The sequence below is a fragment of the Heptranchias perlo genome, chromosome 8, assembly GCF_035084215.1.
Source record: "Heptranchias perlo isolate sHepPer1 chromosome 8, sHepPer1.hap1, whole genome shotgun sequence".
In the NCBI taxonomy this organism is placed as follows: Eukaryota; Metazoa; Chordata; class Chondrichthyes; order Hexanchiformes; family Hexanchidae; genus Heptranchias; species Heptranchias perlo.
The window spans coordinates 57,659,518-57,683,518 of NC_090332.1; the positions used below are offsets into that span (position 1 = coordinate 57,659,518).

The window sequence follows — 24,001 nt, forward strand, 5'->3', positions numbered from 1 at the left end:
GAGGCATAGGGTATAAAAGCAAGGAACTTATGCTAAATCTTTATAAAACGCTGGTTAGGCCTCAGCTGGAATATTGTGTTCAATTCTGGGCACCACAATTTAGGAAGGATGTCAAGGCCTTAGAGAGGATGCAGAAGAGATTTACTACAGTGATGCCAGGGATGAGACACTTCAGTTATGCAGAGAGACTGCAGAAGCTGGGGGTGTTCTCCTTAGAACAGAGAAGGTTAAGAAGAGATTTGATAGAGGTGTTCAAAATCATTAAGTTTTAACAGAGCAAATAAGGAGAAACTGTTTCCAGTTGCAGAAGGGTCGGTAACCAGAGGACACAGATTTAAGGTGATTGACAAAAGAGCCAGAGGCGACATGAAACATTTTTTTCCGCAGCAAGTTGTAATGATCGGGAATGCACTGCCTGAAAGGGTGATGGAAGCAGATTCAATAGTAACTTTCAAAAGGGAATTGGATAAATACTTGAAAGGAAAAAAATTACAGGGCTATGGGGAAAGAGGAGGGGAATGGGACGAATTTGATAGCTCTTTCAAAGAGCCAGCATGATGGGCCGAATTGCCTCCTTCTGAGCTGTACCTACTATGATAGCATGATATTAAAACCAATCATTTTGCAGAATTGAGCAGGAAGGTGTAATAAAAATTGAGCTCTGAACAGAGTTAGACTTCAGGGCAATAATGCTACTTCTGGGGTGCTGCCTGTGCTTGTGTCCAAATGGGATGACCTCACCCTACAATGGAAGGTCAACTCATTGAAATATTTGGGTGGTGCTCCCAGCATGAGGCACGGTGAGTGCCAAGAGGATGGGGAGCCAGATGTCTCCAACAACCAGTGAGGCCTGCTGATACCAGTGAGGCCTGCTGATACCAGTGCAGTGTCTATTTTATCTCTCTACTGGCCTGCTGCTTTCACCTCAAGTCTCTTTTTTCAATTTCACTGTTGAAGGCTGAAAACAACAGCAGTGGCAAAGGAGGATACCCCTATATTAGGGAGAGGGCCACCTAGCATCAATATACCCCTCCCTTCACAAGCCTTCCTATTTCAAATAGGTACTCAACATGTGCAGCACCTTACGAGGAGGCCCCCTTAATTTGAATAAATTGTGGGGCATTGATGAGGCTGGCGTACACTTTGTACACAATGCCAACCATGCCCAGCATTAGCCGGTCAGATTGAGAAGCACTGAGCAGATTGGAAACCTTAATCCTCATGCCTCCGCGATCGATTATACGATTCACAAAAGCTGCCAGCCATTACACTGTCAGCTCCCCGGAGTTAGCTTTACAAAGGACGGGCAAGAAATTAAAGTATCACAAGAATGCTACAGATAATTCTTATGTATTTTCTAAAAATATCATTATACAACCAAAATATTGTAACGGCAATTCGTTACTGGTGATGTGATTTTTACGTGCCCAATGCACTGAAGAGGTTGTTATGGCTTGTTTGAAGGAAATATATAAATGAATCAGTGTGTCACACTAATGATGAAACGCAGTGAAAAGATTCAGCAATGGCCTGATTGGACCAAATATGAGATCATTTCTAAATGTTTCAAAATTATCATTAATATATTAAATATCTTATATCTGCACGAACTTCACTTATGTAAAATCTTACTTCCTTTATCACGTTATTGTGAACTTCTTCCTCCATTACAAATACCTATGTCCAAATTGTAATGGAAACTGCCTATTTAACCTGGTCATGCTGTAGTTACACCCTCCCACCAGTGGTGATACTGTGGTGCTTTAGTTCTGTATCTCCCATCTCCCTAGCCTGTGCGGTTGAGAAGCCTCTGTGCTTCAACCAACTCTTCTGCTCTGCTTCCCAAATTGCTGTTTTTTCTATTTAACTATAAATAACAATAATATCAAAGTATTATATAAAATAAGGACAGAATGTATGACTTTAAAATGGGGACTGAACTATGTCTGTGCTCTCTTGTCCAAATGTCCCCTGCTCTCTAACACCGCTTCATATTAAGACTTGGTCCATGTGCATCGCCTCAGATCATCCACTAGTTATTCCTCATAAAAATTGCCGAGCATTGTAGAAACTGTTGCAGGTCAGCCTTCAGAGCTTTGGTGAATTTATACTTTTTAATTATTTTCATGGAATAAAATAGATAACGGGATGTCTGACAGGGCTTCTCAAGGGATCAGAGTGATTCACAAGCACATCTCATAAATGTTCTTGTAAACCTTCCTTAGCGGTTTAGTTTTTGACCATTGCCTGACAGGGTGCTGCCTAATTTCAAAGTGAGAGCCCATAATTTGATGTTAAATTTGGGCATTAATAACAAAATAGCATGGGCACTAACCTGTAGTGAGGCTGCTGTAGGGAATGACAGTTGGTGGCCTCTCACCAAGTGCTTTTCCTTTGCTGACCATACCCTGATGTCCAAGCTGTATCTGACTCTCTCTCTGTCTAACAGGCTGAAGACGGGGAGAGGCATGGACTGCTATGGTGGTCATTTTCCTTTTCCTCAGGATTCAGAAAAGATGCCTGTATAGTGGAAATGGTGATTCAGCAGCAATAACCATTGCAATATTGCAATAACAACCACCTCCACTCACAGACGCAGCCAGACCATTCGATGCAAGTTTTAACATTAAATCTGCAAGCCCATAACGTACAAGAGACTCGGTTCTTCAAGTTTAACGAGATACCAGGGTAAAGTTTGCTGGAGCACATTCCAGGTGCAGACTCTTACTTGATGGAAATATTGATTAGAGAATCAGGTGCCGAGGTGTGGTCATTAAAATGAACGGATGGAAAATTGTTCAAGGCTACGAAGCAGGTGTACGGATCTCCACAGCCGAAGTTCTCTTTATGCAGTCCAGTCGCACAAAGCTCTACATCAAGGGCTCCAACTTGTAAAGTGACTGTATTATGTCTATATCTCCCTTGGCATAAAATCTTAAAAGAAGACATGGGTTAATTTCACTAATTGAAAAGTCCTGACTTATCCTTACCTGGTCCAAGATTGGTTGGTGGAAATGGGAAACAAGACAATATATCATAAATGGCACTGCATGCATGCTTTAGAAGATTCCCTCACCAACAAGACACTGCATTTTGATTGCTTTATGCTATCTTCTAACAGTCTGTTATAGCTGCAATAATACTGTTCAGGTGTTTTGAAAACATACTTCTCTGCAGCAGGAAAATAAAGAGTTATCTAGCTGTGCCTGTCACAGCTTCTTAACTGATTTACAACCTAGTTCATCAATTCTAACCAAAGGTCCCCATCTGATCCTGGCTGCTGGATATTGTCTTAAGCGTCTGAAAAATTTACACTCATATTGGTTTCTCTTCTCATGGTACTTGATGTGGATTGCAAACAGACGGAAAAATATATGCAACTCCGCTAGCTCTCAAAGCCCTCATTTGAGTTTTGGCACAGTTATAAAAAATAAGTCTGAGTGAGTACTGTAGATGCTGTTGAACAGCCACATGTTAAAATTTATAAACATGGAACATTACAAAGACAAATAAAATACACTGGGGATGTATCTCAGTGGTAGAGTGTATGCTTTGCATGCATGAGATCCTGGGTTCATTCCCCAGCATCTCCAAAAATATTGTAGTTATGATCTGGAATGCGCTGCCTGAAAGGGTGGTGGAGGCAGATTCAATCGTGGCTTTCAAAAGGGAATTGGATAAATACTTGAAGGGAAAAAAATTGCAGGGCTACAGGGAAAGGGCGGGGGAGTGGGACTAGCTGGATTGCTCTTACAAAGAGCAGGTACGGGCTCGACGGGTCAAATGGCCTCCTTCTGTGCTGTAACCATTCTATGATTCTATTTCCATGGGGGAAAATAGATAATATAAATTAATGATATATGAGTATTTGGCAGTCTGAGAGACAGCCAAAAAAGATGGTCTCGTCTGTTCATAATCCCTTTCCATAAATCACTATACAAAACAGGCACATTTTGTATAATTTTTAATAAACAGTAGATTTTTACAGTTATTAACAAATTTCTGTGGATGGCATAGTACACAGATGTAAATTGTGCTGGAATGAAACAAACATTAATGGGTATGGCTATATAGGGTAGGTTCAGTGAGCCCACACTCGCAGCAGGGAGCCAATCTGGCAGGCACTGTGGGTCAGAGAATAGGCACTACAGTATGATGGCCTTATCTCTGAGGTGCACTCCCCTCCCCTAACTCAGAAGACAGGATCACTGAATTTGCCCTCAATTCCAGATTTATAGCTGTAATTAAGTTTCTTCCCATTGTCTAAGAGAACCTTACAGGATTCACAATTTTTTTTTACAGGACCAACAGACTTTTCCCCCCAATATTCAACAAGCTATTTCAATTGGAACAAAGTTGACATCTGATTGCCTGGACTTCCGACAATGCCATTAATCAGGTCTAGTATCCAGGTACCCCAATGTTAAGTCCATGGGTCACGACAGGCAAAGGCTTGGTGTTAAGGATGATACTGAGAGTTGTTGTGGATCAAATGAAAGACAAGCTTGACACACACAGTGTTGTGATGAAAAACAAGTTTAAATAGTGTGATATCCATTCAGCCATCACAACCAAAAGCACAATGCACATTTCTGATATCATACATAAGCTGCTTATTAAACCCAAGGAAGACTGTATCTGTGTGATGGGCCGATTTTCAAAGATTCATTGCCTTGGTGCAGTTTGTAGTTGAAGTACTCGTTCTTTGCCCTAACATGCAAAACTGCTATTTACAGCAGATTTGCCCATTTTTAAAACACAGAATTTTTCAGGTACAACACGTAAGAACAGATTTAGCACAATGGTTGGCCAAATGTGTGGTTTAGTTTACAAATGCATGAGATGCACAAATTGGAAGGCAGAAAAGCCTGAGCGTGAAACTCCCAAATCCCATTTTAAAATGCTCTCTAAATGGATCTTTTTACTATAAAATATACATATTATTTAAAAAAGATTTCCATTTTGAAGGGGTTTACTTTGCACATTTAATCAAAATAACATTTATTAATAAACACATAAGAGGCACATCAGGATATAAGAGGCTAAGTTTTCTGATCCCACGCTCCCAATGGGAAGCCATGCTTGAAGAAAGTGTGGATGGGAGAATTGGCACTACAGTATTGTAGCCCTATCACTGACTAAACTCATTTTGAGTGTGGTTCCTTGCTGGGAGCGTGCCTCAAATATTTAGGGGCTCATGGGTTTTTTTTGCGCCAGCGCAATGATTTAACAAACAAGGAGCCACTACATTGCTCCATTTTGTGCTGTTTCAAAACAACGTAATTTCATTGCGCCTGCGCAAAAATCGGCTTCTTAAAATACTACGCAAGGGTAAAAAAGTGCACCAAGGAAACTGTGCAGGACTAAATTAAGCAAAGTTCCCTTTACGCTGGTGCAACAGTTTGAAAATCAAGCCCAATCTATCCAGCGCATTTAGTTTTCACACAAAAACAGTATTCTTGAATTCTTTCCAACGTAATAGATTTTTATAGACATGTGAAAAATAAACTTTTTAAATACCTTGAACCTTGTGAGTTAAGTGTAAATGAAATTTAGCGTTACCTCGGCAGCTTATGAAGATTGGGATGTGGAAATGGGTGTCTATTTTAGACTGTGGACTGAAAACATTGGTGAGAGGAAGTGATGGAACATCAAATTCCAATGTTTCATTATCCGCCCAGTGACCTATTTGGATGTGGACATTCTACGCTGTGTGTAGCTTCAATTTAGGGTACATTACAACATAGTCTATTGTAGTCCTGCAAGGAAATGCACTATTCATTGGAGCATGACTGCCTGTACGCGATCCGTCATTGCACAAAAGATAATAGTGCTGATTTGCCTCTGGGACTTGCCATTTAAGTAACTGAAAAAAATGTTAATATTCGCACTAGAAACGCTACAGAAGAGCACAGGTCATATACCATGCTGAATAATGGAGAAATAGCACCACAGAGAAAAACTGTGCACAATTTGCACAGTGGGTGATAAGGAGAAAAAAATTGAATGAAAGTTCAACAGTAGCTACTGTTAAATGAGAGTATTTTACGAAGCACCATTTCGGTTTCCTTTAATAACAACATGATTCTGTAATGAAACCTTTCAGTACGATGTGCTGACAGAGATTCATGTTGAATAACCTGATAAGCATTGATTAATCGGATATACAAATGCAGTTCACTTAGGCTGTTCTCATGCCCACATGGAATTCCTGCAGCATTGTTTGGTCTCATGTCGGCAGAGCTTTGATTTGCTGACTCTTTCGTCCATTCTTTACCTTTAGGCACAGAATGGAAGCACCACAAGTAAGTGCAATAATAAGTGACACGTTTTACTTTCAGCCTGGGTGCTCCACTTACATAAATCAGAAGATATTTTGTATATTCCAGTAGATTGTAGTAGAAAGTGTTTGAAATTGCGTGAAAAAATCTTTGATACTTATTTGACGTATTCTATAGCAAAGAGTTCTCCCAGCTCTGTTAATTCAGCTCATGCGTAAGTAGAGTTGTTAAATCTTCCATGAGCAATTTCATTACCATTTTCCTGGAATAGGTACTCCACATTCATACCAGCCCACGTAGTAATTGGACGTCCCACCAAACATCCCAATTCCACCAATAAGGCCAAATGACACTGGCTCTTGGCGATAACTCCGATAATACCCTAAAAAATCCATATCATGGATCAGTTATTGAATTAACACAATACAATATCGATAAAAACAATCAAATCCAAGTTTTATTTCTTTACAGTTTAAAGAACTTAATGCAGGTGTCGAAGCCTGACTGAAATGAGTTGGACAGGCTCAATCCAATTCCACCTTAAATTCGCCACAAGACTCAAAGTGAGTTACCACTACTCTAACAACAGCGGTCAAGCTTTTCAATTTTTGGCTCTAGCCATCTGAAAACTTGGATATTTCCAAAGTCAAAGACCGACTCTGATAACTAAGTTTGTACATAAGCCATCCCAGATCATCAATTAAATGTGGACATACCACCCAACTCACCAATTGTCTAGGATCAGAGCATGCCCACTGACACTCTCCTGTGTTGGTTACCAGGCAGAGAGCACCAGTGAGCAAAGATGGATGTTCACGTGCTAATATGAGCAGAGATTGGATACTGACACATACCACCCCTATTTCATCAAGTATTTTAAGAATCATAGCAGTAAAACATATTTAAAAATATTGATAAGGCCCAGTCAGTTGTAACACTTGAGTTAAATTAGTGCCATCCAATGTGAGGTAACTAACAAAAATATTTCAAATAATGGGTTGTTAGAAATTCTGTTTAAAAATATTTTGAAAGCAAGAGTTACTATTTGTACCCAGGCTCAATTCTGATCTTGCCGAGTTACTTGTTTCCTCCCATTCAAACAGAGTGCTGTGAACTGTGCTCTGTAGGATTAGCACTGGTCAAGTAAGAGAAGTATCGGACAGACCTGAGAGTTGAATGCTCTGCCATTTGGAGCCAGTGGGCCACCATAGGATCTGGACACCTTTAATAGGCCAGATCATAGCAAATAGTACATTTTCTCAAGAAAGCTTTGGGAATTTGTTTTGCAGTGTTTCTCTGATTACCTGGGATGATAGGTAGAGATTCCGGATACACGCGCGTTCCTGTCCTTCCCTCCAGGAAAGAATCAACAAACTGGCAGTGGTCCTCCCCTTTTCCCCAAGCATCGCCAATGCTGTAAAATGTATCTGAAAAAGAGAAAGAAGTACAAACAACTCTGACAATTGAGTTGGAATGAAAAAAAGGCTCCATTAATGCACAGGATGGGACTGAACTCTCTTCAGTTAGTTTGAAACAGTCAAACCAGGGCTAGAAAATGTTCATAGTCTAGTAATTTTCACTAACACAGTTTCTGTAGAAATATGTCTTGGCAATTGGTTGAGAGATAAAGTGGTGGGTTGAAAGCCCCAGTGTGCTCTTCTCATTACAAGCACAGCTTTCAATCCCATTTGTGCCATCATGGGGAGTGGCCTGATGTTTCCTTGCAAGAAGGGAGAGAAGATGGAAAGGAATCAATCCTTCACTGCTCTTGTAAATTTTTGGCTAGAGATGCTAACCTGACATGGGAGATCCAGAGAAAGTGCTTTAAAAAGGATGCCAAATCCTTATCAGAAATCTGCACAGCGAGATTATCATTGGTGTGCACCATTATGTGTGAACCAGCAGAGGAACTGGTTGAAGCACTGGCCAACTTGGGTTCTTCCACCCATATTTGTAATGTTATTTTAGTAACAATTTCAGGCAGAAGACCTTTGATCCATCTAGCCCACCTAGCCACAATATTCCTTTAGTGCATTTTCAATAACCCTGAATTTCATTTGTTGACAAGAACCGGTCTAGTTCTTTCTTTTCTGAAACATCAGGCACAAATGGGATTGAAAGCTGCACTTGTAATGAGAAGAGCGCACTGGGGCTTTCAACCCACCACTTTATCTCACAGAATGTACTCTGGGTGGGGGACTTCAATGTCCATCACCAAGAGTGGCTCAGTAGCACCACGACTGACCGAGCTGGCCGAGTCCTGAAGGACATAGATGCTAGACTGGACCTGCAGCAGATGGTGAGCGAACCAAAGTAAGGGAAAAACTTACTTGGCCTCGTCCTCACCGATCTACCCGTCACAAATGCATCTGTCCATGACAGTATTGGTAGGAGTGATCACCGCACAGTCCTCATGGAGACGAAGTCCCGTCTTCGCAGTAAGGATACCATCCAACGTGTTGTGTGGCACTACCACCGTGCTAAATGGGATAGATTCAGAACAGATCTAGCAGCTCAAAACTGGGCATCCATGAGGTGCTGTGGGCCATCAGCAGCAGAATTGTATTCCAGTGCAATCTGTAACTTCATGGCCCAGCATATTCCTCACTCTACAATTACCAACAAGCCAGGAGATCAACCCTGGTTCAATGAGGAGTGTAGAAGAGCATGCCAGGAGCAGCACCAGGCGTACCGAAAAATGAGGTGCCAACCTGGTGAAGCTACAACTCAGGACTACATGCGTGCTAAACAGCGGAAGCAACATGCTACAGACAGAGCTAAGCGATTCCACAACCAACGGATCAGATCAAAGCTCTGCAGTCCTGCCACATCCAGTCGTGAATGGTGGTGGACAATTAAACAACTAACGGGAGGAGGAGGCTCTGTAAACATCCCCATCCTCAATGGTGGTGGAGTCCAACACGTGAGTGCAAAAGACAAGGCTGAAGCGTTTTCAACCATCTTCAGCCAGAAGTGCCGAGTGGATGATCCATCTCGGCCTCCTCCCGATATCACCACCATCACAGAAGCCAGTCTTCAGCCAATTCAATTCACTCCACGTGATATCAAGAAACAGCTGAGTGCACTGGATACAGCAAAGGCTATGGGCCCCGACAATATCCCGGCTGTAGTGCTGAAGACTTGTGCTCCAGAACTAGCTGCGCCTCGAGCCAAGCTGTTCCAGTACAGCTACAACACTGGCATCTACTCGACAATGTGGAAAATTGCCCAGGTATGTCCTGTCCACAAAAAGCAGGACAATTCCAATCCGGCCAATTACCACCCCATCAGTCTACTCTCAATCATCAGCAAAGTGATGGAAGGTGTCGTCGACAGTGCTATCAAGCGGCACTTACTCAACAATAACCTGCTCACCGATGCTCAGTTTGGGTTCCGCCAGGACCACTCGGCTCCAGACCTCATTACAGCCTTGTCCAAACATGGACAAAAGAGCTGAATTCCAAAGGTGAGGTGAGAGTGACTGCCCTTGACATCAAGGCAGCATTTGACCGAATGTGGCACCAAGGAGCCCTCGTAAAATTGAAGTCAATGGGAATCAGGGGGAAAACTCTCCACTGGCTGGTGTCATACCGAGCACAAAGGAAGTTGGTAGTGGTTGTTGGAGGCCAATCATCTCAGCCCCAGGACATTGCTGCAGGAGTTCCTCAGGGCAGTGTCCTAGGCCCAACCATCTTCAGCTGCTTCATCAATGACCTTCCCTCCATCATAAGATCAGAAATGGGGATGTTCGCTGATGATTGCATAGTGTTCAGTTCCATTCGCAACCCCTCAAATAATGAAGCAGTCCGAGCCCGCATGCAGCAAGACCTGGACAACATCCAGGCTTGGGCTGATAAGTGGCAATTAACATTCGCGCCAGACAAGTGCCAGGCAATGATCATCTCCAACAAGAGAGAGTCTAACCACCTCCCCTTGACATTCAATGGCATTACCATCGCCGAATCCCCCACCATCAACATCCTGGGGATCACCATCGACCAGAAACTTAACTGGACCTGCCATATAAATACCGTGGCTACAAGAGCAGGTCAGAGGCTGGGTATTCTGCGGCGAGTGACTCTCCTCCCGACTCCTCAAAGCCTTTCCATAATCTACAAGGTACAAGTTAGGAGTGTGATGGAATACTCCACTTGCCTGGATGAGTGCAGCTCCAACAACACTCAAGAAGCTCAACACCATCCAGGACAAAGCAGCCCGCTTGATTGGCACCCCATCCACCACCCTAAACATTCACTCCCTTCACCACCAACGCACTGTGGCTGCAGTGTGTACCATCCACAGGATGCACTGTAGCAACTCGCCAAGGCTTCTTCGACATCACCTCCCAAACCCGCGACCTCCACCACCTAGAAGGACAAGGGCAGCAGGCACATGGAACACCACCACCTGCACGTTCCCCTCCGAGTCACACACCATCCCGACTTGGAAATATATCGCCGTTCCTTCATCGTCACTGGGTCAAAATCCTGGAACTCCCTTCCTAACAGCACTGTGGGAGAACCTTCACCTCACGGACTGCAGCGGTTCAAGGTCGCGGCTCACCACCACCTTCTCAAGGGCAATTAGGGATGGGCAATAAATGCTGGCCTTGCCAGCCACATCCCATGAGTGATTAAAAAAAAAGTCCATTATTCTGGTAAGAACTATTGTTTCACAGTTAATTATTTTTCCTTCCTAAATACAAACAGATAAAAAAGGACAGGCAAAGACATTGAGCCCATTCCACCCTGGCAGCACACCATCACTCCCAATGACCCCACCACCACCATCACCCCAGCAGCCATGCACATCTCCTGTGAGAATGTTGGAAACATGTGCCATCAAATCCACCATGATAAGGAGAAAACTACAATTAACCTGCCTGATCTCCACTAACAACAGCTTTAACATTAAAATAAGGGGGAAAGAGGATGACAAAACAGAGCTGCTGTCAACCCATCCTTTCATCAATCATCCAACTCCCATCCCAAACCTTGGAGGTAGGAAATGCAGGAAAACTGAGAATCTAGCAGCATTGTTTAAATACTGCTACAGTCAGACATCGACCTTGGCTACTGAAGGGTTAGCAAAACTACATTCTGAGACTTTATGTTTCTTATTCTTTTCATGTAGCTCTCCACTTCCATATAGCTCCTTTCGGTTTGCCTTTCCAGTGCATGTGTGGATTTTGGTGCAGCTGGCAGTGGATGACTATAAGAATCCCACTAGGAGACTCACAGATCATATATTAGAGCACAAAAATCCCAAGACATGCAAATACAAACAAGACTCCAGCAGGAAGAGACAAAAGGGCACACATGTTTTTATAAATTGGATGCACGTTGTTCCTGTTTAACAATGAAAAACATTTTCAGGGTTATTAATCTTTCTGCTGCGATGGGACTTTAACTTCTCTCTGTATGTAAAAATATCTATATATTCCCAGCTCCTGCAACTGGTCAAACCGAACTGTTTTCCTTATGTTTAAAATGTACTTCACGACATCTTTCAAAATGAGCAGTGATTATAGAGTTACATGGAGCCTACAACACAGAAACAAGCCATTTGGCCAAACTGGTCCATGCCGGCGTTTACGTTCCACACGAGCTGCCTCCCACGCCTCTTCATCTAACCCTAACAGCATATCCTTCTATTCCTTTCTCCCTTATGTACTTATCTAGCTTCCCCATGAATGATTCTATGCTATTTGCCTCAACTACTCCTTATGGTAGCGAGTTCCACATTCATACCACTCTGGGCAAAAATGCTTCTCATGAATTCCCTATTGGATTTATTGATGACTATCTCATTTTTATGGCCCCTAGTTTTGGTCACCCCCACAAGTGGAAATGTCCTCTCTACGTCGATGCTATCAAACCCTTTCATAATCTCAAAAACCCTTAAAAAATAGGAGCAGGAGTCGGTCATACGGCCCCTTGAGCTGCTCCGCCACTCAATAAGATCATGACTGATCATCTACCTCAACTCCACTTTCCTGCCCTATCCCCATATCCCTTGATTCCCTCAGTATCCAAAAATCTATTTATCTCAATCTTGAAAATACTCAATAACTGAGCATCCACAGTGCTCTGGGGTAGAGAATTCCAAAGATTCAACCCTCAGTGAAGAAATTTTTCCTCACCTCGGTCCTAAATGACCGACCTCTTATCTTGAGATTATCACTTCTAGTTTTAGACTTTCCAGCCAGGGAAAACAGCCTTGCAGCATCTACCCTATCAAGCCCTGTAAGAATTTTAAATGTTTCAATGAGATCACCTCTTATTCTTCTAAACTCCAGAGAATATAGGCCCATTTTACTCAATATCTCTTCATAGGAAACCCTCTCATCCCGGTTCAATCTAGTGAATTTTCGTTGCACTGCCTCTAAGGCAAGTATATCCTTCCCTAGGTAAGGAGATCAAAACTATAAACAGTACTCCAGGTGTGGTTCTACCAGAGCTCTATATACTTGCTGCAAGACCTCCATACTTTATCAGGTCACCCCTGAGCCTTCTCTTTACGAGAGATAAGAGCCTCAGTCTGTTCAACCTTTCCTGACAGGTATAACCTCTCAGGAAGGATGTGATCGCTTTGGAGAGGGTGCAGAGGAGATTCACCAGGATGTTACCAGGGCTGGAGCGCTTCAGCTATGAAAAGAGACTGGGAAGATTGGGTTTGTTTTCCTTGGAGCAGAGGAGGCTGAGGGGGGACATGATTGAGGTGTACAAAATTATGAGGGGCACAGATAGGATTGATACTAAGGAGCTTTTTCCCTTCGTTGAGGGTTCTATAACAAGGGGACATAGATTCAAGGTAAAAGGCGGGAGGTTTAGAGGGGATTTGAGAAAGAACTTTTTCACCCAGAGGGTGGTTGGAGTCTGGAACTCACTGCCTGAAAGGGTTGTGGAGGCAGGAACCCTCAACATTCAAGAAGCATTTGGATGAGCACTTGAAATGCCATAGCATACAAGGCTACGGACCAAATGCTGGAATATGGGATTAGAGTAGACAGGGCTTGATGGCTGGCGCGGACACGATGGGCCGAAGGGCCTCTATCCGTGCTGTATAACTCTATGACTCTATGACTCTAATTCTGGTATCAACCTTGTGAATCTTTTTTGTACCTTCTCCAGTGCCTCTATATCCTTTTTATAATATGGTGACCAGAACTGTGCACAGTACTCCAAACAGATGATCATCAGTGCAATCACTGCCGAAAGGCCACTTGGACCAGCAATGTCTTTCGAAATCAGCTGTATTTTGATCATGAAGTTTAGCCAGCAAGATCTCTTCCTGTGGCACCAGCACCAGAACTAGAACCCACAATGGTTGGAGGTTGGAGGTTAGTGTTTGAGGGGACAGCCTTCCCTTCTTTCTTTGCTATTGCCTGTTTATTTTTGCTTAATTAACTACCTTGGCTTTTATCATCCTGTTTAAGTGGTACAATCACTACACTGAAGATGATTGCTGATCTCAGCAAATAGAATTTTAAAGCTAAAATTATATTTCTTAAAACGTTTGGATGAAAGGTTTGGAGTAAAAACTGAAGTTTAGGAGGAGTTCCTGTAATTAAGGCCCTTTATGGCAAATAACAATTTGAAAGGATATTGATTATAATGTGGCCGCATTTTACTCTCAAACTAGCTCAGGTGACCACCAGTAAGATGATAGACAATCATCCTTTAAAACATTAACTCTGAAAGTTGTATTTATCTCTTGCAGAGATATGAGGTTAATTTTCTGCTCCCAGTCTCCACTATGCTTTTTTCCATAAGACCATAAGAGATAGGAGCAGCAGTAGGCCATTCGGCCCCTCGAGCCTGCTCTGCCATTCAACGAGATCATGGCTGATCTGATTTTTACCTCAACTTCACTTTCCCGCCTTTTCCCCATATCCTTTGACCTACTTGCTGATCAAAAATTTGTCTAACTCAGCCTTGAATGTATTCAATGACTCAGCCTCCACAGCTTTTTGGCATAAAGAATCCCAAAGATTCATGACCCTCTGGGAGAAGAAATTCCTCCTAATTTCCGACTTAAACAGGCGACCCCTTATTCTGAGACTATGCCCCCGAGTTTTAGATTCCCCCATGAGGGGTAACATCCTCTCAGTATCTACCCTATCGAGTCCCCTCAGAATCTTGAATGTTTCAATAAGATCTCCTCTCATTCTTCTAAACTCCAATGAGTATAGACCCAATCTGTTCAATCTTTCCTCATAAGACAACCCTTCCATACCCGGAATCAACCTAGTGAACCTTCTCTGAACTGCCTCCAATGCAAGTACGTCCTTCCTTAAATAAGGGCACCAGAACTGTACCCAGTACTCCAGGTGTGGTCTCACCAGCACCCTGTACAGTTGTAGCATGACTTCCCTGCTTTTATACTCCATTCCCCTAGAAATAAAGGCCAATATTCTGTTTGCCTTCAGGATTACCTGCTGCACCTGTATGTTGACTTATTAGGCCCGATATTACCATGGCGGCGGGGGGTAGATTGGGCGCGTGGGTAACGCGCCCGGTGAAATCAGTCTGCTCCGAACGCAATTGCAGGCTGATTGGATCCACTTACCTGTTCTTCCGGGTTCTCCGCTGCTAAGCTGCGCGGCGGGCAGACTGCGCATGCGCAGTAAGGTCTGTCAGCTGGAGGAGCCCAATTTAAAGGGGCAGTCCTCCACTGACTAATGCTGCAACAAATAGGAAAAATTACAGCATGGAGCAGCCGAGGCTGCTCCCAGGTTAATGATGCCACACTCCAGCTCTTATTGGATGGGGTGAGGAGGAGGGGGGAGGACAGAGATCTACCCCCCGGCAGGTGGGAGGAAGCGGCCTGGCTCGAGGTGGCAGAGGAGGTCACCTGCACCACCAACATATCGCCCACCTGCATACAGTGCAGGAGGTGCTGCAATGACCTAAGTAGGTCAGCCAAAGTGAGTACACTTACTCATTCCCCCTACACTCCGTCTGCCACATCACCGCCCCCACCCCACATCTCCTTCTGCACTGCCAACACTACTCTGTCACATCACCCCTCACACCCACTCAAACCTCATCCTCATCTTACCTGCACTTACTCACCTCGCGAGTACTCATCCCGCCACTACCACTCAACCCAATCCTCATACAATCTCATGGCTCTATCTCATACCCACCCTCTCATGCATCTCTTTCACGGTCAGCCTCACTCAACCTGCCACTACCTGTGCTGCAGCCACAGGGCATGCATCACATATGTGCGGTAGGAAGCGTAAGGCAAACGTGTCGTGAGAATGAAGGGGATGCACAAGGGTGTTTGAGGGTTTGTCATGGTTTTTACTTATATTTAATTTCTGACCAACTCACATCACATATTATATTGGCACCACTACTGCCACGTCTTTGCGAATCTTGTCTGGTTTGTGCAATAATGCCCTTTCCTGAGGATCACAATTATGACCCACACGTGATGGCACCCATTGTGTCACTGCAGAGTGGGTGTAGGTGTATTTGCAGGGCTCTTTTGTGCAGACGACTGAGAGACATCGGCGATGTCCCCGGTGGCACCCTGGAAGGATGCGGAGGAGAAGTTCTTGAGGGCAGTGGTGACTTTGACAGCGACAGGTAAGAAGATGGTGCTCGGGCCAGCCGGGAGCAGCTCGGCATGAAGGAGGCTGCAGATGTCCACGACTACATGTCGAGTGACTCTGAGCCTCCGTGTGCACTGCTCCTCAGAGAGGTCCAGGAAGCTGAGCCTCGGTCTGTGGACCCTGTGGCGAGGGTAGTGCCTTCTGCGACGCATCTCTCTCTGCGGTTGCCCTCCCTCCTGCTGTGCAGATGGATGTGTCACAGCACTCTGTTGTGGAGCTCCACGTGTCAGAGGTGGACGGCTTGGCCGGCGAGGCTGGTGATGCTGTTCGCCTTCCGAGGAGGTCATGACTGCAGCTACGGCAGCCCCCATCCGGAAGATGTACATTTGAGGGGGTCCGCAAGGTCGGTACATGTGTCTGGACACCGGGGTAAGTGTCCAAGTTGGTGAATTTTGTTGTTAGGAGGAGGGTGGTGAGGTCAAACTTTGTCCAAAGTGACAAGAGTGGCCTCCTGCAATGAGTGAGGGTCTCCCCCCACCCCCTCCCCCCCCACCTGTCAAATGGACCTTTACAGCTGCCACAGGCTGATGGCTGCAACATGTCCATTTGAACTGGGAGTGTTTCCCCCAGTACGGGAAAAAGTCTCATTCATTTGCAAAATCCCATCCCTGCTAAAATATCAGGTCAATCAGGTCTGTAAATGACCTGAAGTACCTGTTCAAGTACTTTAAGTGGCACCCTGCCGGCTTTAATTGCCGGCGGGAGTCCCACATGCGGGGGCTGCGTGCGCATGTGAGTGCGTGAGTGGGGAACCCGGAAATGGGGCGGGTTGGAGCCGGGTTCCCGACCTGCCCCGGGAATCCCCGATTTTCGCAGCCCCCCGCCATGAACGCACCCGATTGCGGGTGCAAAAATCAAGCCCATTGTGTTTCACGTACGAGGACATCCAGATCCCTCCGTACCGCAGCATTTTATAGCATTTCTCCATTCAAATAATATTTTGCTTTTTTATTTTTCCTCCCAAAGTGGATGACTTCACATTTTCCCACATTATATTCCATCTGCTAAATTTTTGCCCATTTACTTAACCTGTCAATATCCCTTTGCAGACAATGTGTCCTCATCACAACTTGCTTTTCCACCTATCTTTGTATCATCAGCAAATTTGGCCACAAGACACTCTGTTCCTTCATCCAAGTCATTGATATATATTGTAAATAGTTGAGGCCCCAGCATAGAGCCCTGCGGCATCCCATTAGTTACAGATTGCCATTTTGAAAATGACTCTTTTATCCCGACTCTTTGTTTTCTGTTAGTTAGCCAATCCTCTATCCATGCCAGTATATTACCCCCAACACCATGAGCTCTTATCTTTTGCAGTAATCTTTTATGTGGCACCTTATCGAATGCCTTTTGGAAATCCAAATATACTGCAGCCATTGGTTCCCCTTTATCCACCATGCCCGTTACTTCCTCAAAGAACTCTAATCAATTTGTCAGACATGAGTTCCCCTTCATAAAAACAATGTTGACTCTCCGTGAGTCTCCAAATGTCCTGCTACTACTTCCTTAATAATGGATTCTAGCATTTTCCCAATGACAGATGTTAGGCTAACTGATCTATAGTTACCTGCTTTCTGTCTCACTCCCTTCTTGAATAGGGGTGTTACGTTTGCGGTTTTCCAATCCGCTGGGACCTTTCCAGAATCTAGTGATTCTGGAAGATTACAACCAATGCATCCACTATCTCTATAGCCACTTCCTTTAGGACCCTCGGATGCAAGCCATCAGGTCCAGGGGACTTACTAACCTTTAGACCCATTCGTTTATCTAGTACTTTTTCTCCAGTGATAGTGATTGTTTTTAGTTCCTCCCTCCCCTTTGCCCCTTGATTTTCTACTTGTGGGATTCTCTATTGTTGAATATGTCCATCGAAATATGTGTCTTGGTATTTTAGCTAACATGGCAGGACAGCTGGGGCCCGTTGCATGCACATCCTGTGCCATGTGGGAGCTCCAGAACACTGTATACCCAAGTCCAGGTCAGAGTATAGTTTCAAAGTTTGTAGATGACATGAAACTTGGAAATGTAGTAAACAATATGGAGGATAGTAACATACTTCAGGAGGACATAGACAGACTGGTGAAATGGGCAGACACATGGCAGATAAAATTTAACACAGAGAAGTGTGAAGTGATGCATTTTGGTAGGAAGAATGAGGAGAGGCAATATAAACTACATGGTACAATTTTAAAGGGGGTGCAGGAATAGAGACACATGGGGGTGCACATACTTTGAAGGTGGCAGGACAAGTTGAGAAGGCTGTTAAAAAAGCATATGAGATTCTGGGCTTTATAGAGTACAAAAGCAAGGAAGTTATGCTAAACCTTTATAAAACACTGGTTAGGCCTCAGCTGGAAGATAGTGTTCAATTCTGGGCACTACACTTCAGGAAGTGTGTCAAGGCCTTAGAGAAGGTGCAGAAAAGATTTACCAGAATGGTGCCAGGGATGAGGGACTTCAGTTATGTGGAGAGACTGGAGAAGCTGGGGTTGTTCTCCTTAGAGCCGAGAAGGTTAAGGGGAGATTTGATAGAGATGTTCAAAAAGGGAAGTAATGGTGGAAATTGCGGAGGCTCTGGCCACCATCTTCCAATCCTCCTTGAATGTGGGACAGTGCCAGAGGATTGGAGGATTGTAAATGTTACATCGCTGTTCAAAAAAGGGAGGGGGATAAACCTGGCAATTACAGGCTAGTCAGCCTAACGTCGGCAGTGGGAAAACTGAGACAATAATCCGGGACAAATTTAAGTAGCACTTGGAAAAGTATGGGCTAATAACTGAAACTGATTTGTTTAAGGAAAATCGTGTTTGACTAACTTGATTGAGTTCTTTGATGAAGTAACGGAGAGGGTTGATGAGGGTAGTGCAGTTGACGAAGTGTATATGAACTTTCAAAAGGCATTTGATAAACTACCGCATAACAGACTTGTTAGCAAAATCAAAGCCCATGGGATTAAAGGGTCAGTGGGAGCATGGATACAAAATTGGCTAGGGGACAGTAGGCAGAGAGTAGTGGTGAACGGTTGCTTTCCAGCTTGGAGGGAAGTATACAGTGGTGTTCCCCAGGAGTCAGGACTAGGACCATTGCTCTTTTTGATATATATTAATGACCTGGACTTGGATATTGTAAGGAAATATAGTGTTCACACAAATGTATGAGGAGTTTAAAGGGTAAGACTTAACGGGATTATGGGTGAGAAACAACAGGAACCAGCTTTAATGCAGCAATACTGGTGGTTAAAAACACACAATCATGCTATCTGTCGGAACATGTTGCTAAGCAACTACATTCCAGAATCAAAGAAGAATGATTGATGGGCCCCTATAAGGAAACCATCTATAAGTGGCTTAAATTTGCTGCAGTGAAAAGGGAGGCTAGGGGCTAACTCAATGTATAAGTAGCCAGCCCCTACTCAGACTCAGGATAGAGGACAGAAAAAGAAAGTACCAGGCAGGTAAATGAGAACGAGAGTATGTGCATGAAGGAATAAGGAACGAATTCGCAGCTTCTACCCAAAGGACAATGGGGTAATATAATTCTCAATTGTGCTTTGTAAACTACTGCTTAAATACTATAAGGTATTGATTCTTGCTTGTGCTAAATAAGGTCACATGGCTATTAACCATTATGATGTCAGTCTCAAAATTGACTGCAAATTGGCAAGCCCATACCAGGAGACTAACACAATAGCTGTTGGCATATTTGGTGTAAGCGAGATCCTAGGACTGACGTGGACTGATATCGCCTAGTCAGTTAAGGAAGGGAACCTTTGGGGAGTGTTGGACATTGTGAACTACCAATAATATGGCGATGGTTCATTAACACTTTGGTGTCGACAGAACGGCTAGCTCAACCGATGTTGAGAGAGCCCGAGATAAGATGTTTGAGAAATTATGTGTAACAAATTTAGTGTCGTTTTTGACTAGCCTTGAAGGACACTTGTGTCAAAAGGTGAAAAAATGGATTCAAAGTCAAGTAACTGAGGATAAGATCGTGTAAGAGGACGAGGAGAACATAGGAACTTGTACTGTATTAGTTAAAATTTATCATACTTTGTTTGAGGTGGAGACGAAGATGAAGAAAAAGGTAAGAGAGAAGGAAATTAAAGAGGATTGGAAAGCGGGTGTCTTCTTTTTTCAGCCACAGGAGTTAGGGAGGTTGAGAGAGGAAGTTGAAATTCGGAAGGTTAGGTTGAAAGATGAGGAAGAAAGAAGAACAAATAGAAAGATGGAGGGACCTTCACCGCACCAGGCTTGGGTGAGGACACAGACTATGAGATTGAGACTTCGAGTTGGTACAGAATGAGGTTCTATGATGGAATTAAGAAGGAGAAAGGGAGAAGATTACAAGCTGCTTTGTTTTCTGTGTACTGTCTCTTTAAAAAGCCTGTCCTCACAGTGAGTGCTTTCTTTTCGCTGTTGCGGGCTACACCCCCTTTTTAATGCTTGTTATGTGTTTTCCTCTTTTGTGTAATGTTACAAAGGTGTTGTTTAGCTGCGAAAGCAGTTATTTCCAGCATATTCACTGTTTTTGGAAAGGAGTGCCTGAAGAAAGAATGAAACAAAACGATGTAATTTATGGGGTTTTAGTAGGCATGTGCTATTTTGATTAATTTAATCTGTTTTGTCTTGTGTTTAATTCTGATATTGCTGAATTAAAATTGGAGTTATTGAGGTTGACTATATCAATAAGCCACGTAAAATTCTGGTTCCAATAAAAAAATGTGAGCGTCTCAAATTCTGGACATGAGATTATCACATAAAAATTAGCATTTTGAATTTCTGAAATGCTGAATGATTTGAAGTAAATGTCGAGTGATTTGAAGTTTAAGTTATGTTGAGTATTGGTGAGTGTGAATTGATGTTAAAATATTGGGACATTTTGACATAACTATTTGTTTAATCGTGTTTTAAGGTATAATGGCAAATATCAGGGTACGGTAGCGTAGTGGTTATGTTACTGGGCTAGTAATCCAGAGGCCTGGACTAAAATCCAGAGTCACGAGTTCAAATCCCGCCACGGCGGCTGGCGAATTTAAATTCAATTAATTAAATAAAAATCTGGAATTAAAATACTAGTATCAGTAATGATAGCCATGAAACTACCGGATTGTCGTAAAAACCCATCTGGTTCACTAATGTCCTTTAGGGAAGGAAACCTGCCGTCCTTACCCGGTCTGGCCTATATGTGACTCCAGACCCACAGCAATGTGGTTGATTCTTAATTGCCCTCTGAAATGGCCTAGCAAGCCACTCAGTTGTAAAAATCTCGCTAGGGATGGGCAATAAATGCCGGCCTTGCCAGCGACACCCACATCCCGTGAACGAATAAAAAAAAATACTGAAATGTGATAGCTGTTAGCAAACTGACTGTCTGATCTTGTGATTGACAGTGGTCATAACAAAGTGACCATGAAGGTTAAAAAAAAGTTAAAGGATCTCAGCTATCTCTGCGATAATGATCTGGAGTAGTTAGACTGTACTGCAGAATTGTTTCATGGAATGTTTGATGTTAATAGAAGGAAATACTATTGATTTCTGCAGTTTAATGGATTTTCAATTATTAAGGATGGATAAAAATTGGTAAATTGGTAAATCTTTTGTGCCTTCATGGCTCATGTTTTGAAAATTGGAAATCAGAGTAGCTGAAATGTATTATCCAGAGTTTAATTGTATTTGGATCTTTGTACAAGTTATTACTGTTATAAAAGCACAAAGACTTTTTGGAAGAAGATCAATTTGAACTTCTTTAAAGCATTTTTGTTTTAATGACAACACAGCTTAAAAAAAAGCTATTGTGATTGACTGCTCCCCACCCCCTGAACTTCCAAGCCTGTTAATCTGCTGACTCATAAGCAGTTTTATCATCCCTTAATGGGAGAGAGAGGGGAAACTTGGGAGATAGGCTTTCCCATGTTCTTCTGGCGCAGTGCTTTAATTACGCATATAAGATTTCTAAGTTTCTTAATTTAATTGGATATGTCCCCATGGTGACAGAATGAAATCATAAAATCGTGAATTGACAAATTAACCCCTTGGGCTCACAAGAAGAGCCACAATCTATTTCCTTTTCTTTTAGACAGGGAAATATGGCAGAAGCGTTGGTGTGGAAGCGATCCAGCGGCCTTAAGAATTTAAGACCTTATCTGCAGACGTTCGCAGATATCAAATGTCACAATGTGGTAACATTTGGTCTAAGACTTTGCCTTTCAAAGGCTCGGTTTTAACCAACTCAGGGTTATTTGTTATTTTCCAAGACAAAGTGCTCAAGGAGAAGGGAAATATGGGAGTTACCTTGAAAAATAATTACAAGCACTTCTGTCTCTACCGTAAGCCTGGACATAATTTGTTTCTGAAATTGGAATTGATAAGAGTTGCTGTTCATGCCCTCGAGAAGGGAAAATTTACCTGTAGTTTAAGGGGGTAATCAAATTATATTTTAAAATAAAATGAGTCCAGTCTAAATGGTTCCTGTCCAATGCTGTGTATCAAGGAAGATAGTATTTTGGGGGTGGGGTGGGGGAAATGAAATTGCACATTGACAAGTCCTGTCAGTCCAACAATACTGCTGTCTGGAATTGGGATAATTTTGAAATGATAGAACGGACTCAGGCATAACGTAGCAGGATATTTTGGGAAATGAAAAGTGGTTCAAGAAGAATTTAACTAAAATAAACCAAAAATGTATTGAGATATTGGACAGCCAGTAAATATTGTATTGGACAGTAAAGTTCCTCCAGGGGGTCATGAGTGAGATGAAATGGTAATATAATGGGACGTGTAAAATTAGATGTGAGGAAGTGATTGAGAATTAAAGTGTAGAAACACAGAAATTACACCACCAAATGGGATTTTTCTAAAGTCATTGACCTGGGCATGATTTACCAAAAGATATCAATCTAGTATAAATGTACAATCTAGTGAAAGTCAGGAAAGTGTAGTTGAGAATAGTAAATTGACAGCTTTCTCGTGGAGATATTAGCGTCCTTGCCTATACTGAACAATGAGAAAACTGCATGTGATAGCCTGGCCACCACCTGATGCATCAGGATCCAGCAGGAGGAGAGAAGCAAAGACCTCCAGACACCTCCTGATCTTTTGATAAGATAGCTGGAAAGCCCAAGAATGGCTACCATGGACATGAAGAACATGATTACAAAGGCCTACGGCCTGTTGAGATATTGGAACCACTCTTCAATTAGAGCAGTTGCTCTTACAGGATTGAATCTTACTGGACATATGGTGCATGCCATGGAAAAAACATTTGCCAAAAAGGAGGAAAAAGAAACTGGTCAGCAGAAAGTTAATACTGAGGCAAAAAGTATGCAGAAATGCATGATGAAGATGCACTGAAGAACGGATCACAGACAACAGTTCGACATGAAATGGTTAATGTAGCCCAGGAGTGAGAAAACCTTTAAAGCAGGGCACTGACATATGCTCCATAGAGAAACCGACTAATTAATGAAACAATCAGGATAGTGTTAAATACTGGTACCTATCAGAGGGATTCAAATTAAAGTAAAGAGGGACATAGTAATTTGGATTGCCAAAATTCACGGTTCCTTTCAGTCAACAATGAAGTTGGCCTAGGGAGAAAAAAAAACTTAGCAAAAATATCTGCAAGATGGATATTAGTAAAAGGAGAGCTGGAGAATCTTTTAAGTCCATGATTTCTTTATAATATGGTACACTGTAGTTTTCTGTACAGTATGGTGTCAGTCTCGAACATTGAACAGAGTCAAAATTGACTACAGTATACAGGGTACAATTTTAAAGTTTGCACATGACACGAAACTCAAATGTAGTAAACAATGTGGAGAACTTCAGGAGGACACAGACAGACTGGTGAAATGAGCAAACGCATGGCAGATGAAATGTAATGCAGAGAAGTATGAATGATACATTTTGGTAGGAAGAATGAGGAGAGGCAATATAAACTAATTGGTACAATTTTAAAGGGGGTGCAGGAACAGAGAGACCTGGGGGTTCACATACACAAATCTTTGATGGTGGCAGGCAAGTTGAGAAGGCTGTTTAAAAAAGCATATGGGACCCAGGGCTTTATTAGCAGATTATTAACAGGGCTTTAT

General features: G+C 42.9%; 1 protein-coding gene and 1 non-coding gene across 2 annotated transcripts in view; one reads left to right on the forward strand and one right to left on the reverse strand.

Annotated features, from left to right (window-relative positions):
* The first annotated feature begins 3,521 nt into the window (after window positions 1-3,521).
* trnaa-ugc (transfer RNA alanine (anticodon UGC)) lies at window positions 3,522-3,593 on the forward strand. Its single transcript has one exon. It is a non-coding gene; the product is annotated as a tRNA-Ala (tRNA).
* Window positions 3,594-3,949: 356 nt separating this feature from the next.
* fndc1 (fibronectin type III domain containing 1) overlaps window positions 3,950-24,001 on the reverse strand; it is a 331,091-nt gene continuing 311,039 nt past the window's right edge. The window contains exons 23-24 of the mRNA XM_067989150.1: window positions 7,586-7,708; window positions 3,950-6,663 (exon numbers count right to left, since the gene is read on the reverse strand). Of these exons, the coding sequence (XP_067845251.1) occupies window positions 6,533-6,663; window positions 7,586-7,708 (254 nt within the window). The 3' untranslated portion in view covers window positions 3,950-6,532. The remainder of the gene's footprint in view (window positions 6,664-7,585; window positions 7,709-24,001) is intronic.